The following is a 17,782-nucleotide window of genomic DNA, read 5'->3' as shown; positions in this document are numbered from 1 at the left end:
AGGCCCCCTCTGCTACTACTTCACAGTCCTCAGTGTAACTTCACGCAGCCACCAAAAAAAAAATTGTAAAAGAAATATCATTTATATTATTTCGACTTTTTAACACGCATAAAAGACTAGCACACAAAACGTCTTCTTTACATAAAATATAGTTAACTCAAGGCGTGTGAAAACAGTACCGCCATGTCGTTCAGATAATTACCCTTTAAACTATCGATTTGCGTCAATTCTGGAAATTCCCGAGCTGTCTTCTTTAATAAAAAAAAGCCTACAGGCCTGCCTGTCAAGCGGCCGCATCTTACCACGTGACTTCCAGACAGCGATTGGCAAACTGTTCTGTTAAAGCAGGTTAAAGTTGAAGCGGATGTCTTAGAAATCGGCACAAATATGAAGACCGAGAGATTAATTCTTTTGATTCGTTATTTTGTTGCATGTAGGTCATAGTAAATAGAACAAATTCTATGTCAATATAATCATACGTTTATTTGTCGTTAACGGAGTTGAACCGAAAGAGCAAGATCCAATTAGTCAAGCTGAAGCCTTTTGGCAAAAATGGCGAAAAAAAAACAAGCGCTGTGGATAGTACATTGATTGTCATCAAACGGGATTTGGCTAAGGTTGGCCTCTTTTCATTTTTGTTGAGAAAGAAAAGGTTGTTGTGCGCGATTTTTTTTTATTGTGAAATTTAAATATGAATATGAAGTGTAAAACCGCATACTGTTACGAACTAAGCAGCAGTTAGAGTAAAAATGTAATACAGTTGTGTGCAGTCGGGACTGTACTGTTAGAAAATGAATAAGCCTGATTTACCAATTCTGCTTTCTTTTAACGTTTTCGTTACATGTTTTCTCTCTGGTCTCATGCTTCTTGTGGAAAAAAATCACTGATTTGTCCACTTTCGCTTTTTGTATCTTTTTTGATGCAGTGACATTGTTTCATTTGCGGAAAACATTGCAGAAGCGCCGATGTACAAAATCTTTTTTATTACTTTATGGCTACGCTGTGTGCACTCGGTCTGTAGCTGGCTACAACCTACTGCGACAGAATCAAAGAACCTTAATTAACAAGAGCTGATTCATGGTCATTAAACATGAAAATATAAAAAATTGGTAAGTGCGTCCACCGCGTTCTCGGCTGAACTCATTTTCACTTTTATTCATACTCCCTGTTGTTCAGATAGGAGTCAACGAAGTTATTTCTTTTACAAATGTCCTACAGCTTTAATAACATGACACACGAGTGGCAATTGTAGCTCTTAAGACTAGACAGGAATTCTTTTAACATCTCTACGATTGTTATTCGCATTCATCTGTAGTTCAGGTGTTTTGGAGGCTATGATAATGACTTGATCATGATATAAAATCCAAAGACAATCTGTCCATGTATCTCTACACCCCCTGCCCTGTGATGGACTGGTATCCCTGGGTATACTCTTGTATCTTGTGCTTGTTTGTCTAAGTTAGGCTCTGGCTCATGTGAATTCTCCAAGGATAAAGCAGTTACCTACAGACTCTTACTTTTTTTCTTCTTTAGGCTTTTGGCAATTGGGCCTCAGCAAAGGACAGGAGCTGGTGATCATGACAGGGATTAAGGGTTAGTTTCAGTTACTCCCCTGTCAAAAATGAGCATTCCACAGGAGAACAGGGGGAAATCCTGCAAGAGATTACCTGTATAGTGATGTTTCCCCTGGTATGGATCTTCTGCTTTTTCCAGGTCCTTTCTGCTGGTAAGTTTCTGTGCCTCAACAGCATTGTAACAAAAGGTCCTCGGTAATTATTTCTCCACAGCATTGTCTAAAACTATGCGTGGAAACTGCTTATATAGTTGGAATATTTATTATTTTTATAATTTGTAATTATTAACAAGGTGATTTTAAATAGTGTTTGATATGTATAACATTGCTCAGTTTTCTTCAAAGTAAATCTCAGCTAAAAGGAAATGTGGGATGCCCACATCTATGTATGTTTTTGGAAAATCTGGAGACGGCATTGCTGTTAAGTAGCAAAATAACTGTACAGGCTGTCCTTTTACTATTCACTTTTACGTACTGTACATTTTTCTCTTTATCTTTGCCAATGGAATCAGTACTTTTCACTTTGTTTTGCCTTACTGCTACTCCAGGACCGGCAGTCAAAGTCAATTCAAGAGATCAGTGCTGAAGAGGCCTTAAAAGTTTAAATGGAAAGGACAAAATGTTTCTCTGTAACAAAAAATTCACTTCATTTCTGGGGATTATGAGATTACAGAGTCCATTTTTTGCTGGCAAGGGTTTTGCATTACGACTTCCCATTTTTATGTTAGGTTACTGAATAAAGCAGTATTTTGCATTAGAAAATGTAAAATATGGCCGAACAGCAACACATGCGACTATTTAGATAGAAAAGGAAATGGTGACAAAGGCAAAAGTCTGAGAAGTATGTGATGAAATCGATTGCCCCATGTTATTAAATAGTAGCAGATACAGCAGAAATCTCAAAACCCCAAAATGTCTTGCTCAGCCAGCTGCTGTCACCATATTGGTTTGCCTGCATTTATCATTTTGTAAGGTGAGCTATAGTAGAAATCTTAAGTGTGCTCGTTAATTGTTATTATTCTGTGTCATTTTTTCTTCCTCACATTTCTTTCTGAATACAGATCTTTCCCATTTCCTCTTATTATCTCTAAGACACCTTACTTTGTCTTGTTAACAGATCCTCACTCATTTGGAGAAAATGCCCAGAGCCAAGGCAAGAGTGTGGAGGCCAGAGAAGGCACAGGTCAGACATTACCTATAAAGCGGGTTACTAATGCAGGGAAGGCCTCTGCAACACCTCTCTTCTCCTCTCTCTTTTGGTAGTTTGTACCATAACTCCTGCCCAGGTGCTTCCAGAGGGTCCCAGAGTGTCCCCATCACAAACTTGGCTGTGCAGTTTCTGCAAGATGCCCATGACAACAATGAATGCATCGGTGCGACAATGCACCGATTTATTTTTTGTGATATTTGTAGAGTTTGTATATCCTAATACAAAATATATCTGCAAGATGCCTATGACAACAATGAATGCATTGGTGCGCCAATGCACTGATTTATTTTTTGTGATATTTGTAGAGTTTGTATATCCTAATACAAAATATATCTGCAAGATGCCCATGACAACAATGAATGCATCGTTGCGACAATGCACCGATTTATTTTTTGTGATATTTGTAGAGTTTGTATATCCTTATACAAAATATGTCGCAAAGTGTTCAAACTTTGATCAAATGCTTCAAAAAGGAAATATGGTGTAACTGTCCTTTTATCTCTATCCTTTGAACCGAGGTACTGTAACTCAGTACAGTACATAACAGCCATATTAATTTAGCGTACGGTGCATTGATTTTTCATATGTGTTTGGTTAAGGCCTCCTAATTGGGCTGTAACGTTAGCTATCAATGACCAGAAACTCCCAGCAAAACTGAGCAAACACTGTTGAGGGAGAAGCTGTCTGACAGACTGGAACATGAGTCCTGTGTCTGTGCCTGTATTCTCTGCTTAGTAGTAACAGTCATGTTTCTGAAACTTCTTCCTCTGATTGTGAGTGGTGTTTGGTATTTGTCAGTAGGAACACTGTAGGGAGCCAAATTGCAAAACAGTGGGAGAGCAACTGTTTTGAAGCAAGTCAGATTGAAGTCCCAGATGCATTTATAAGGAAAACATTACTTTTAATACGATATAAAAATATCCTTTGTTTTTTAATTGTATATTTAATGTTTTTTCAACGGTTTTTATTAAATAGTAACCAATGATATAAGTATATAAATCACAGTGCAAGTGATGGGCTAAAATTAGCTAGATTTTTGCGACTTCTAAAGTGTTTATTATAATAAAGAAAAGAAAAACTCTATAATTCTAATTAACAGTTCCTTACACTTATTAACACTTTTCTGGACACTCCTCTCAAAGAGCTTTACACATTATGGGGACTCCCCTCCACAACACCAGTGTGCAGCCCCACCTGGATGATGTGACAGTAGCCACAGTGCACACAGTACAGTTACCATACAGTGGCTATCAATGGGGAAAATAATAGACTGATGAAGCCAATTCATAGATGGGGATTATTAGGAGGCCATGATTGGTAAAGGCCAGAGGGGAAATTCGGCCAGGACACAGTGGTAACACCCCTACTCTTTTAGAAAAAGGCCCTGGGATTTTTAAAGACCACAGGGATTCAGGACCTTCATTTTATGTCTCATTCAAAGGACTATACTTTTTACAGTATAGTGTTCCTCTCACTATAATGGGGCATTAGGACCCACACAGACTGCAGGTTGAGCACCTCCTACTGGCCCCTCTAATATCTCTTCCAGGAGCAACCTTAGTTTTTCCCAGGAGGTCTCCCATACTGGCCAGGCTTACACCTGGTTAGCGTCAGTGGGTTGCTAGTTGTGATTTGCAGGGTGACATGACTGTTTGCTTTAATAATAGTAGTAATAGTGGCCTTAATAATTGTTAAAATATGCCTTTTTGGAAAATATTTTTTAATTGTGTTGTGTGTTTGTACTACTGCAAAATATTTCTGGTAGTGATTTAAAAATAGTCACTTGAACAGGTTTAATCTGTTGTGGAATTCAAAAGAAAAGATATGACCTAATTACTTCTTAATCAGTTGGCATCTATAAAATGTATTAATACAAAGCAGTCATCTGGTTGTTTACTTACATTCCCCAGTATATAGGCAATGTTTGTTACCATTGCTTCTGTACTTTTATTGAACCGTTAGAAATTTTAAAACGATTAATGTCTGTATGGAACATAGAAGCCAGTGGGACAGAAAAGACTATAGTTTTCTACTAAACTCTTTTTTAAAGCTGTCATTTTAATGTGTTTTACCTACAATTCACAATCAGTTCTTCGGAACCAGCCAGGGTAGTGTCTACACAGGAAAATACCAATTTCTAGAAAGTTCTAGTACAAGCAGCAGTGTACTGTAAAACACAGCCTGTTATGACTGTTATTTAGAGAAGATGCTGAAAAGGAGAATGCATTTCACTGCCAGGTAGCTTTGAGACAAATGTAAATGTGTATTTAATTGTGTATAATGTGCCTTCCTATATATTTTTAATTAAAAAAAGACAACAAATTCAGGCTCTGTGGTGGCCCTATTGCAACATTTGTGGTGTAAATGCTGGTTAACATAATTTCCTGCGCTGCTTCTATGTCATTGTCTCATCCCTTTCCTGTTTAATCTTCTTACCTTACTAATAGTAGTATCAGAATTTAGATAAATTGATATACATTAGGCATGGTAAAGATCCTAATACAAATCTCTTTGGGGTTATACTAATTACATCGTCTCTGTTTGCATATTTACCTGTAATTACTTTACGATAAACTAAATTTGGCATGTAAAATACTCAGTTTGCATGCACTGCCACTGTTTATTGTTTTTTGTCTAAATTAACTAACCATCCAATCATCCATCCATTCATTTTCTAACCACTTTATCCAATCCAGGGTCTCAGGGGAGCCCAAACAAGCAATGGGCACAAAGATAGCCTGGATGGAATACCTGTCTATCACATTGCACATACAGACACACACAAACGCACACTCACACCAGGGACAGTTTTTCCAGAAGCAATTTAACCCACCAGTATGACTAGACAGTGGGAGGAAACTGGAGTACATAGAAGAAACCTATGTGAACTCGGGGACAACATACAAACTCCACTCAGATAGCATCCCAGGACCCAGAGCTCCAGTGCTGCAAGGCAGCAACACTAAGCACTCTGCCTCTGTGCTGCCCCTAATTAACCAATAAGTAGCAGTCCATGTTGGCTATCCATCAGAACAATATTTCACTATGGTTCTGTTCTAATTACTGTTTCGATGACATTCCGTGTAATAGAAATAAGACTTCTTGGTTTGTTTTTGTTGATCTTTTTGTATACTAGAGATATTACTATTCCTGTCCCTATAACACCTCTGTGCCTTCTATGTTTATTGTTTTTAATATAGAAGTGTAACACCTGAAATATTTAACATTATAGCTACCCTCCTTTTATAGCCCAATTATAGCAATATAGTTAAATATTTAAGGCCATTTTCCTTTAGTCTAAAAGTTTGTGAACTTTTTGACTTTTAGCTCAGAGCAGGAGTACCCGTCTCTCTCTCTCTCTCTCTCTCTCTCTCTCTCAGACACACATAAACACAGCGTCTGTGGCATAACAGTTTATTGCTGTTTACTGTTGTAGCCCTGAAAAAAACTGGACTACCTGCACCCCTCAATGTGACTGTTATCTCTCACAACTTCATTCACACTCTGAAGTGGGAATCCGGACCTGGATCATCTTCTGGAACTCAGTACAGAGTTAAAATCTATGCTCTTAAGTATGTGTTCACCATGTTTATTTTATACAACTATAAGGCTTTGCTAAGATTACATTTGTAGTTTAAAAAGACCTAAATTAGCTAATCAGTGTTGGTGGCTGTCTTTCTCTTTCCATGTTCCTGTTAATGAAAGTCTGTTTCTATATAATATACTGCAGTTAAAAGCTTTAAGGAAAATAGTTACATGCATTACTCACTGCAGTTAAGCACATGCTCCCTTCACTCTGTAGTATGTCAACATAATTGTCCCACCAGGGCACTCTTCCTATCTAGAGAAAATGATGGATCTTCTTTTGGTAATTTATTTTCAGAGAGACTTATGATACAGTGCATTACACATCTAAATAAATTATATGTTGCTTTTCACTGTTCTTAGCTATTTTCATGTGATTGTTGTTTTAGCAATGTTGCTTTTGAAGGTTTGAGGAGATTTAGTTCATCCTTACTCATTCTAAAAGATGAGTAAGGTCATTTATCGTTACTCGGGTCTGCTTGAGTTGTATCTCATCTATAACGAGGTTCCCTTCCTCATGCTTTGTTTATAGTCTGCTTGTCTCTTGTAATATTCTACCTTTTTTAATGCCTAAAGCTTTAATGCCAGATGTGGATTTTTTTGCAGTGGAGGCAATTGGACCAGTGTTCCATCTTGCCAGAATGTCAGCAATCCAAGAGAATGTGACCTGACGGAGGCGTTTAAAAATATAAAGGACGAGTACTTTGCTAGTGTCCAGGCCTACAGTGACACACAGGAGTCAACCTGGACTGATATGGATAAGGCGTTCCATCCCATAAAACATAGTAAGTCTTTGTCTCATGTTCACTGATATTTCAGCTGTGAATTCTGAGTTGACCTTTTGAAAAAATGTTATAACAAAGTGGAGCCAAATCACTTTGAAAAATGTTGAACATTAGTGGCCAAGCTTTTTCACAGTGCATCTTTGAGATGTTTTTTTTTTGTATCTGTCATCTCATGACAGTTCCTGTTCTGTGGTGTTTATGTGAACTTACTGTGTGTGTTTTTCTGTTATTTGGATAGTCTTGATTTTGAATGTACTTGATTCTTAATACTGCAACCTAGACTTCTGCATAGGCCCAATTTCTACACTTCACTTCCAATACAATGCTTCTGCAGAACCTGACCTGAACCCACAACCTGACAAAACCTTTAACAATGTTTTTATTCCAGCAACTCAAGCTATATTAAATAAATCTGCCCATTTTTGTGCTATTGTACTGTTTAGATTAAATGTTATTTCTGTACAGATAGGGAAATGGGTTGTGTTGTATTCAATGTGCTAGTCTGCTTCTAATTCTGAAATAATTAAACATTAGCTGAAAGCATTGTTTTTTTAAAGACTTTGACAGAAAGATCATTAAAAGAACATGAGAACAGTTACAGACAGAGGAGGCCATTTAAGCCTATCTAGCCTGCTTGGTAGTTAGTAGCTAATTCCTCCAAGATTAGTCATTTCTCGAAAGAAAACAGAATACCAGCTTCAGGAACATGATTAAGTAGCTTGTTCCATAGAGGGATTTTAAAGACAGTGTATTCTCATACCATTAATAACTTTCTTAAAGGATCTTTTGAAAATAGTATGACCGCACAAAAGTTCCTGCCATCATGAACTGTATTAAGTCCAATATTTGAGCAAAAGCGATTTTGGTAATCTGTACTGAACACGGACAATTTCAGCATTCTAATGGCTTAATTTGGGATTCAGTTTATTTCCAATAAATTCTCAGAAGGCTCAATATGTAGAGTCGGAGAGAAACTTAGATTTAAACAAAACTAATTTATTACTGTTATCAAAGTCTTTGAAGCAGATTGGATTTCAACAATGCCTTTGAGCGTATTATTGTACTATGATATATTTTCAGAGAAGCTCACTGCAAAAGGTGTAATTAATAAAATGCACTGAAAATCAAATAGATTTGTTTCTTACATTTAGTGACTAGGAGACTGAAAATGTATAGTTTGAAAGCAGTAGAAATGCAGGCTCAATTTAAGTGAGGATCTTTTGTTAAACTTAAATGGTTAAAGGGATTTGAAAACCTGTATGATTGGCCTTACCTCTATCTGTATATTATGTTGTATAAGAGATCATAAGAAATTTAATATAGAGCAGTTAGGGTCATGGATGAACAAGAAAAATAGGGTAAATCGAATTCAGATCCAGGCCTTATCTGAAAATGTCATTTTTGGAACTGAACCCAGAAGGACTTCATATTCCCATATCAACCAGCTTTTCGGGTCACCAGCAGTTGCCTAATACAGTGCTAAGTGACATAAAAGCCAAATCCAATCTCAAATACCTAATAATTTGAATGAGATAGTCATCTCAGCTCTTTTGTATCCTCAGATGCAGGACATGTTGTGACACAGTGAATAAATCCACAGCAGTCAGCAGAAGGATTCAGTAAACTAATAAAGGAAGTGTGACTGAAATATACAATCATTTTAACTGCAGTATTGCTTTTAACTGCAGTATTGCAAATTTTCTGATTGGAATAGGGAACTGAGCTGTAGTGAACTTTCTGTCAGGTTTGGCAGCGTAGTAATCATAAGTGATTATGAAAGAGCTGATGAAGTGAACTGCTCATTAATGAGTGCTATTAATAAATAATTACTTACGGTAGCATTCCATGGAACAGATCCATCCGTCTATTTCCTAACTGTGCCTTCCAATTCATTGTCACCAAGGAGTTGGATCCTATCCTGGAAAGCAACAGGCGCAAGGCAGGTTGTGAGGCAGCAATGCTAACCACTGCGTCACTGTACCAGACACCAAGAGAACATACAGTATTTCTGCATTTAGATTTTCTTTAATTGATAGAGTTTCACAGTTTTACTTTTCAGATGTGTATCCACTCTCCACTCCACTCCACCGCATATTTTTATCTCTTTGCATTTTATTAGTTTAAAATAGTGGTTTCAAAAACCTTTACATTTTTTAACCTCGTTCCCCTTGTAGCACACTTGGATCCCCCTTCTGTCTTGCTCTCGGGCTGTGGGACCTGTCTTGAAGTAAAGCTGATACCAGGCAGAGAAGAGGAAGAAAACATCATTAAATTTTATGAAAAATTGAAATACAATTTGGAAATACACAATACCAGGGATGGCTCAAAGGTAAGCAAGCCACAGCCACTAACCTTTGCTTCATACAAACTGATATAAAACAGTTCTAATGTGACAGGACTCAGTTACAGTGAATCCCCTTTGAAACCTATCTGGTGCAGAATACTGCCATGGCAGGGGACCTAGTCTTTTGGCATAGCTGAGTTTGCCGCTGTCTGGTGCTGGCTCTGTGTCTGCTCCAAGCCAGCTCCCATGAGGGTCCATGATTTCATCCTGTCGAGGGCAACAGGAAGGAGTATTCTCGCACAAAAGAAGACTGGGTCTTTTGGAGTAACGGAGTTTATCACTGTCTGGCAAGTGGTGTTGTGGTTGCTCTGAGGCCATGGGTGACTGATTGAAATTCGTCAGGGACTGAAGAGAGGTGCACTCATCACATTGGCAATCCAGTGGAGGGAAGCAGTTCAGTGCAGTTTTGAATAAGTTTATTGGGACAGACATCCAGAGAGTAGAACAAACAGTGTCTTCTCTGCTCTTAAATAATCATTTTCAAGTGCTTTTTTATAATCCAGTCACAGCCCTGCATTGCTTTCAGAAATGTCCCATTTAGGCCAAAGACACAACATGTATTTAAACACAAAGTGAGAAGGGGAACAAATGGCATAAGAATGTGTTTTAAACACCAACATAAAATGCATATTGATGTCCATCTATGCAAGAATGTCTCACACTTGATGTTGTGGGGTTTTTGAAGAAAACTTGTTTGAGGTCTAATAAATCCAGATTCTCTGATATCCTTTGTGACTTTCAGAAAGATTACCTCTGAATAGCCTGAGGAGCAGTGAGCCTGTCTCTCAATCATGTTCTATGTGTTGTATGAAAATGTCCTTTGATGTATTTATATTGTAAATGTTGTATATGCTTTGGCAACACTGTCATTTTCTGGTCATGACAATAAAGCTGTTTGAATTTGGATGTATAGAACAGAGGTTGCCAGAGCAACAAGTTTTTTAAAAATAAATGTGGAGATCTCCCCCGGTTACTTCACTGACAAGACTATGAAAAAGTCTAATATGTTTTGGGACATTATTAGGACAGATTTGCCCAAAAAAATAAATATCAGTACATAGTTTCTGTAACCACACTTCAAGTGGTTCTTCAGTACAATGATTCAGTGACCGTGTACTGTTCTTTTGTTATTTTTCCATGTGTGTTGCCCTGTCCTTCTAGAACAGATCATCTTATATTAGAAGGGAAAAATAGCAAACTTCCTTGAAGGATTTCGAGGTCCCGAGTGCAGCCTTTCAGTGTTCCAGTCTATCTTATGCTTTACTTCCACCAGGATTTTTTAAAATGTCCATGTATTGAATACATCTGTCGCCTTTGTTTTCTAGTTCCAAGTACAAATGAAAGGATTGAAAAAAACTATTGACCAGCTGGAGTCTGGTGAGAAGTACTGCATTACAGTCCAAATACTTGACCACATCTCACGAGTATCTGAGGAATCCTGTGCCTTCACAAGCAATCTACAGAGACATGGTAGAGTATTTAATGTTGCTAAAATGTTTTATATCTATTTCTGTGTATGCATTTTGAGTACTTTTGACTAAGAATAAATAGCTGTATATTGTCATCTGTGTCTATGTTAGGGAAATCCCCATCTCAGTTTTAGACTTATTGTCAGATTTTGATTTTATTGATGCATCCAGAATGATTCAGTGCTTGGGCTGATGTCAGTACAGTACCTCCATAGTCCACATAGTTCCTGTTTTTTGACATATATATATGTCACTATATATGATTGATATATCAATTATATATCCATTGGTATTTTGTTCTGAGATTTTTTTATATGTGTAGGCAAGTCCCCAAAATATAGTGAACTGGAATTACAGTGTATAAGAAAGCAGACTGTTTGGTATTTGCTGTTTTGCTAAAGATTTTAGTTTAAGGTCTTTTCTGTTGGAAGAACACTGTCCATTATGAAAATAATGTTACAAACTGGTTTATCCTTAATATAGCTTTACTTAAAGGTGGATTTTTGTATATATGTTGTGTTGAAATGGACTCTTCTGTATTTCCTCACTGAGTGTTGACAGGGTTCGATACTGCAGTGCCCACACTTTTTTATGTTTATTTAGATTTACATCTTCCATTACTAAATTGGATTCATTTCCAGTGTTAGAGTGTTATTATATGCTGGATAAGGGTACATTCTGTCAATTAGCAGAGGTAAACAGACATTTTCTTTGTCTTCCAGAGTCCCTTATTGGAGGGGTGTTCTGTTTCCTGGTCGTGCTGTCCCTATTGTGTGTAGTATTATTTGTATACACTGGGTTTTTATGCTTGCCAAGACTGCAACTCCCAATAACACTGGTAAGATCACATGTGCTGCTCCCTCTATAGACAGAGCTCATGCAAAACAAAGGATGTCAGCTTGTCATTTTGCTTTTGCATATTATTGATAGATTTTCTTTTTTCTTGAGCTTTTATGTTTTTTTTATTTTTATTTTTTCCAAGACGTTTCTCAGCATATTATAAATTCCTGGTACTCTAATTCCTTTGCCAACTGCAACAAGTTTCAGTTTCATTCCTGACAATATGACTGTAAAACACAGTGTTAGGGGACCTTAAGTTTCAAAAAGATCTATGAAAACTGTAAAAAATATTTTTTTCACCTCAGATAAATGAACACATGAAAAGACCAGACTAAAGTGAAATGCTCTAGATATAAAAAAAACAAGAAATTATCAATGCTATTGCCTTAAATAAATTGTAAACAATTGTAGAATTAATAGTTTTTTAATGTTTTTACCTTCAATCAGTGTGACTGAATTAAGAAAATGATTGTAAACTTTCCAAGCTTTATTACATATTATATGCATACTTTTTGTGTCTGGTCTTCCTATCAAATTTTTAACACCTTTTCCATTTTTTTAGTGTTCGGCTCACGTAGCATGTACGAAAATATAAGCGAAGGTGGCATACCATCACTCTGCTCTGATAGCAGCCTAATTTTTTAATTGTGCAAATCATGGGTACATTAACACCAAATAATCTGCCCTACCGTTGCTTTAATCTTTTTGCAAAGTATCTGCTAGAGATGCTTAACAACACTAGATTCTTCACCCTTTTTCATTTGCTTAAGAAGCATTTTAATTGCTTAATAAGTACTTTATATTTGAGAAACAGTATTTTATATAGTTAAAATGTTTAACTATATTTTACTCATTATCATGGTAGAATCAGCTATCATCGTGAAACATGCACAGCACTTAAAACATTCACTTGCGAGAGGTAACGAGGACATCTAAATGCACATGAGTTCTTTAGTACAACTTGTCCCTGTAGACCAGCCGGTATACAGGAGTACATTTGCAGGTACTTGGATTCACGTTTGGTAAACTCTCGGTTGGCAAGGGATTCCATGGGGACATAAAGAGCTTGCTGTTACTGAGCATTGTCATTTGTGCTGTAATTCCAATAAACTGAATCCAGTGGATGTCTTCAGAATCACTAGTGAAACATAAACTTGAGGTCACAAAATGGAAACTACATGGAAGTACATTTAAATCTGAGATAATGAGGGACTTCTTTATGCAAAGAGTTTTCAGTGTTTGGAACAATCTTAAGAATGCTGGGTTGACTTTAACAATGAATTTAAAGATGTTGAGTATTTGTTATCGGGTCAAATGAGAATTTGCTCATAGTCTTCTGGTTTCAAGACTGAAAAGGTTTAGCTCTTTCAGTTTGTCAGTGTAGGACATAACTGTTCTCTGCACTGATTGCAGAGTAAAGAGAAAATATCTTTGCAATTTGGTGACCGAAATTCATATGACTTCCTTGAGTGTTTGCCTGTTTCTTAATCTGAGTGAAGGGACACAACTCCATGACTGGCATAAAGGAAATTTTATATTTTCAAATTTCACTGTTAATAAATACATATACAGTACAAAATAGTGCCTGCAAGACAAAGGTGTTCTGAATGCCTCTCTTTGCAGTGCATTTACCCTTGTTCCTGTTGCTGTCTTGACACAGGTGTTGTTTTTATTCTCTGTGGTCTCCCTGCATGCAAACCTCTGACTGCAGTGTGTGTTCTGCACTCTTTTGTAGTCAGCCTTCTCATATATTCCCAAAATATACAACTTCTCATTTTTAATTTCTTACACTTCATTAAAAACAAATGTACAACTCCCATTTTGTTTAAAATATATTAATGTAGTATTACCTTATAGTAAATTTCAGTAGTGTTCTGTCTGATCATGTACAAAAATTAAAGTAATCAGAACTCCTGCCCTGACATCTCTTGGCTTCCTGCCTGAAAATATAGGGCAGCGCTAAAAAAAATATTTACAGATTTTGAAAGCTTTGAGTGGCCTGGGTCTCTCTGAGATGAGTACTGTAGACCAAATATGTGCCTTCAGCTTTCCAACTACATACCTTCTGGATGTGGAGATTTGTCTGAGACTTTGATATAATCTGTGGTGAAGACTAAGATCAAACCTTATTTTATAAAACATATTTTAATTTTATTTACTTAATATTTCATATTGCTTTCGAAACTACACAATTTATAAAAAAGCAATACTGTATGTGAGCACACATTGAAAATGTCACTTTTTATACTGAACTGTAATTTTTCCTTGACTTCATTTAAGAACATATAGGGAAATGACAAGAAAATGAGAGGGGCACCTAGAGTCTCATCCAGTTGTTTTTTTAAAAGAGCCAGAGTATTTGCTTCAACAACATGACTGAGTAGCTTATTCCATATTCTCACAGTCCTTTGTGTAAAGAAGGTGACTCCTGTTTTCGCTTTTCAGTACAGTTCCACGTAGTTTCCACTTGTCTGGTTTATGTTTCACTGGTTCAAGAATATTCTGAAAGGGATCTTACTAGTGCATTTTACAGTTTTAACATAATGTATATTCATTTAAAGTCTCCACTCTTAACTATAAATCCTACCATTTTGGTTACCTAATTTTATTGCTTCACTGTATTGTCTATAATAAATATTATTATTCCTGGATTGTGTCAAAATAAGCACCTAAGTATTTTTTCACATGTAGCCTCTTCAAGCTTTGCGTTTCCTATTTTGTATTTATCACTTATTTTTACTACTCTGCTCTTGTATTAAAGGTGCAAAGTAGTTTCTGAAGCATTCCATCTAATTCTTTCTGAATTTCATCTTCTTCTTCTTTAGTACTTTCTAATCCTCCTGTATTGGTATTATCTGCAAACATGAATAGTTTACTAATTAAATGCAAATCTTAATCATTAGTATAATTAGCAAAAGCAGTAATAATAGTACAGATTCTGTGGTATAGTGTGCCACAAATTATATCACCCCAAGTGACCTCAACAATCTCTTTTCTTATTCCTGCAGACTTCTATTTATATTCACAACAAGGCCATCACCAGCCTTTCAGTTGCAGACAAGTGCTCCCCTATTTGTGTCATTGAGATCCACAGGAAGGGAGGAGAGGAGAAGAGGGGCAGTCAGTCTTCTGTGTACTGCAGCGATTGTGAGGATAGTGAGAATGAGGAAGAGGTTTTGTACCATCACAGAGCACGTCACTTTCTGGCTGAACAGCCTTTCAGTGAAGAATCCACCCCACTTCTGGAGGGCACTCTGTCCTTTACAGACAATGACTCTGTGCAAGGCTCTGAACAAAGCTGTCCTGTTCAGCACCCTTGTGTGAATGTGGTTGAGACAAATGATGACTCTGGTCAAGCCACAGACCTCATATACAAGCCATCTCTGGATGTGTCCAAAGCTGAAATCTCAGAGCCTCTAGTCCAGTCTGGTCTAGAACCTCAGAAACCTGAAACAGAGTGTAAGGATTCCGGAGAGGAGGCAGAAATCTCTCTAGCTGTCAACCTGTTTTCGGTGAAGCTGGGATGCCAGGACGAGGCATTCTCAATGACTTTCCAAGCTGGAACAGTTGAGGATCAGGAACAGCAGCTGGAGGATGAACTGATACAGTCCCCTGTGAGAGTGGAGGCTGTGGACTGGGGCACACAGGAGCCCAATACAGAGCCCAGCAAGGGCCCTGCGCAGACTTACTGTTCAGACTCAGAAGATGAGGAGGAGGAAGACACTGAGCCTTGTGTGTATATGAGACGCTGAGTTTGTCCATTTTGTATTTTGGGATGTGTACTTATTTTCTGTGTTTTGAGTTTTTAATAGATCATGAATATTGATACTTGTTAGAGGTACCAGGTTTCAATACATATTTTTGTGGTCAGTATACCGTAATATAATGTCTATACAGTGCCCTACAGATTCAAACACAAACTCATATAACAAAAGATCATATACAGTATGAATGATTTATGATTAATTAAACTATAATCATTATTACTGTGCTTAGAGCACAAACATATTTGTCAAATAATTATTTTTCCTGTTTTACCAGGTGGATGAAAACATTTGGAGAGGATTATATATATAGTATACAGTGGTGTGAAAAAGTGTTTGCCCCCTTGCTGATTTCTTATTTTTTTGCATGTTTGTCACACTGAAATGTTTCAGATCATCAAACAAATTGAAATATTAGACAAAGATAACACAAGTAAACACAAAATGCAGTTTTTAAATGAAGGTTTTTATTATTAAGGGGAAAAACAAAATCCAAACCTACATGGCCCTGTGTGAAAAAGTGATTGCCCCCTAAACCTAATAACTGGTTGGGCCACCCTTAGCAGCAACAACTGCAATCAAGCGTTTGCGATAACTGGCAATGAGTCTTTTACAGCGCTGTGGAGGAATTTTGGCCCACTCATCTACAAGTAATAGGTTTATTCCATGCTGAAAAGAGAAGAGAGAAAACAATGTTTCAGCTGTGAAGCTTTCTTCAGGTGTGAGATTTCAAACTAGACATGTTGATCCCAGAATTGCATTGAAGGTAGTGGAAATGTTGTCTGCAGGAAATGACTTCCGGTGCCTTAATCTAAACTATTATGTGAAATGACAGTCCTCCAGACTACAGCTTTGTAGTGGGACTGGAGTTCTGGAGGTCTCAGGTTTTGAATTTTTGTGACATTTCATTATACATTGCTTGTAAGAATGGCTGATCTTAAATATAAATGGATATTTTATAAAAGCATTCTTTTAAAATAAAGTATAGAAACAATTGTTGACTGTTAAATGATTATTTTAAAATTGTCTGAAGGTTTTATAGCAACATAAGGAACTTTTTCTTGTTATGTGGGTTTTGTGGGATATTGCCAGTGGGATACAAATGCAGGAAGAAGATTTTAAATACAATTCACATATATATTGCGTGTTTCCAAAACTTTCAATAATCGCATACCCCTTTGAGATTTTTGTCTTACTGGCGTATCCCTTTTCGGGCAAAGGTAATTTGGGGGTAGTGATAATACCATTTTATCTAGGCTAGAGAAAATATGGTATATATTTCTTAATACTTAATATATTATACACATTATACATGTATAGTACATTAGAAATAATAGTTAAAAAAACTAAAATAAAATAATGATATTGAAATTGTCAATAACAAAACTGTTTAATGTGAAGGATGGAACTGCTTGTGTTGAGATTGGGTCTATATTTGTCATTTTTAGATGTAGATGTGGCTCCACGTCAATAAGACTGTTTCATATTTTTATTTTCATGCCAACTAGCGCAGAAAATGCAACATCACACAAATGCAAAGTAGGAAAGGGAAAAAGATACTTATCAGCTTTATCCGACAAAGCTGGATATATAGAACTAATGACCAATCAAAATGATGTCTGTGTGTTTTGCTCAAATTTTGTTTTCAGGAAGCCATCTGAAGCAAGTACCAAGAGATGTTCTTCTCCTGAATGTGAGAGCTTATTTGGCGATGTTTGAACACTGATAACGAACGGGTTCCTTATCCAATCCTTATCCTTATCCAATTCAGGGAAATACGAAGATCTTTCTGTAACTTTCCAAATGTAGCTTCATAGTTTGGAGCACATCACTATCAACTGCGTTAGCCGAATTTATTACTACAGTAATTCATGAACAGATGGAAAGAAATCCAATTCACCACTACTAAGACGTTTATGCCACAGTTGCAATTTTGTGATTGTGCCGTTCGCTTTGTCTTGAACATGGAATATAGAAATGTTCAAGTAATAGGTGTATTCCATGCTGAAAAAAAGAAAGAATTTGTCAAATAGAAATGTGTTTCCCTTTCAAGGACATATGGAGATTGTTTAAATGAGCAAAGATATCTCCGTTGTATGCTAATTTACGTAGCCATTTCCTGTCATAGAAACGGTCCTGCAGGTTAAAGGTTTCATCAAGAAAAATTATTCCTGAAGCTCAAACAGGCGATTGAGAACTATTCCACCAGAAA

General features: G+C 36.8%; 1 protein-coding gene across 2 annotated transcripts; it reads left to right on the top strand.

Annotated features, from left to right (window-relative positions):
• Window positions 1-356: 356 nt before the first annotated feature.
• On the top strand, window positions 357-16,564 carry LOC138223161 (uncharacterized). Of its 2 annotated transcripts, XM_069179126.1 has the most exons (10): window positions 357-617; window positions 926-1,109; window positions 1,534-1,726; window positions 2,691-2,756; window positions 6,220-6,355; window positions 6,975-7,153; window positions 9,328-9,482; window positions 10,823-10,967; window positions 11,689-11,804; window positions 14,815-16,564. In XM_069179126.1, exons 3-10 carry the CDS (start codon window positions 1,678-1,680, stop codon window positions 15,556-15,558), a joined length of 1,590 nt encoding a protein of 529 aa, XP_069035227.1. In that variant the 5' UTR covers window positions 357-617; window positions 926-1,109; window positions 1,534-1,677; the 3' UTR covers window positions 15,559-16,564. The 2 variants fall into 2 exon arrangements, with proteins under 2 accessions (XP_069035227.1, XP_069035228.1); XM_069179127.1 differs by lacking the exon at window positions 926-1,109.
• Window positions 16,565-17,782: the final 1,218 nt, after the last annotated feature.

This window comes from Lepisosteus oculatus, chromosome 15 (assembly GCF_040954835.1).
Source record: "Lepisosteus oculatus isolate fLepOcu1 chromosome 15, fLepOcu1.hap2, whole genome shotgun sequence".
NCBI lineage: Eukaryota > Metazoa > Chordata > Actinopteri > Semionotiformes > Lepisosteidae > Lepisosteus > Lepisosteus oculatus.
This window is presented reverse-complemented; position numbering and strand designations above follow the sequence as displayed.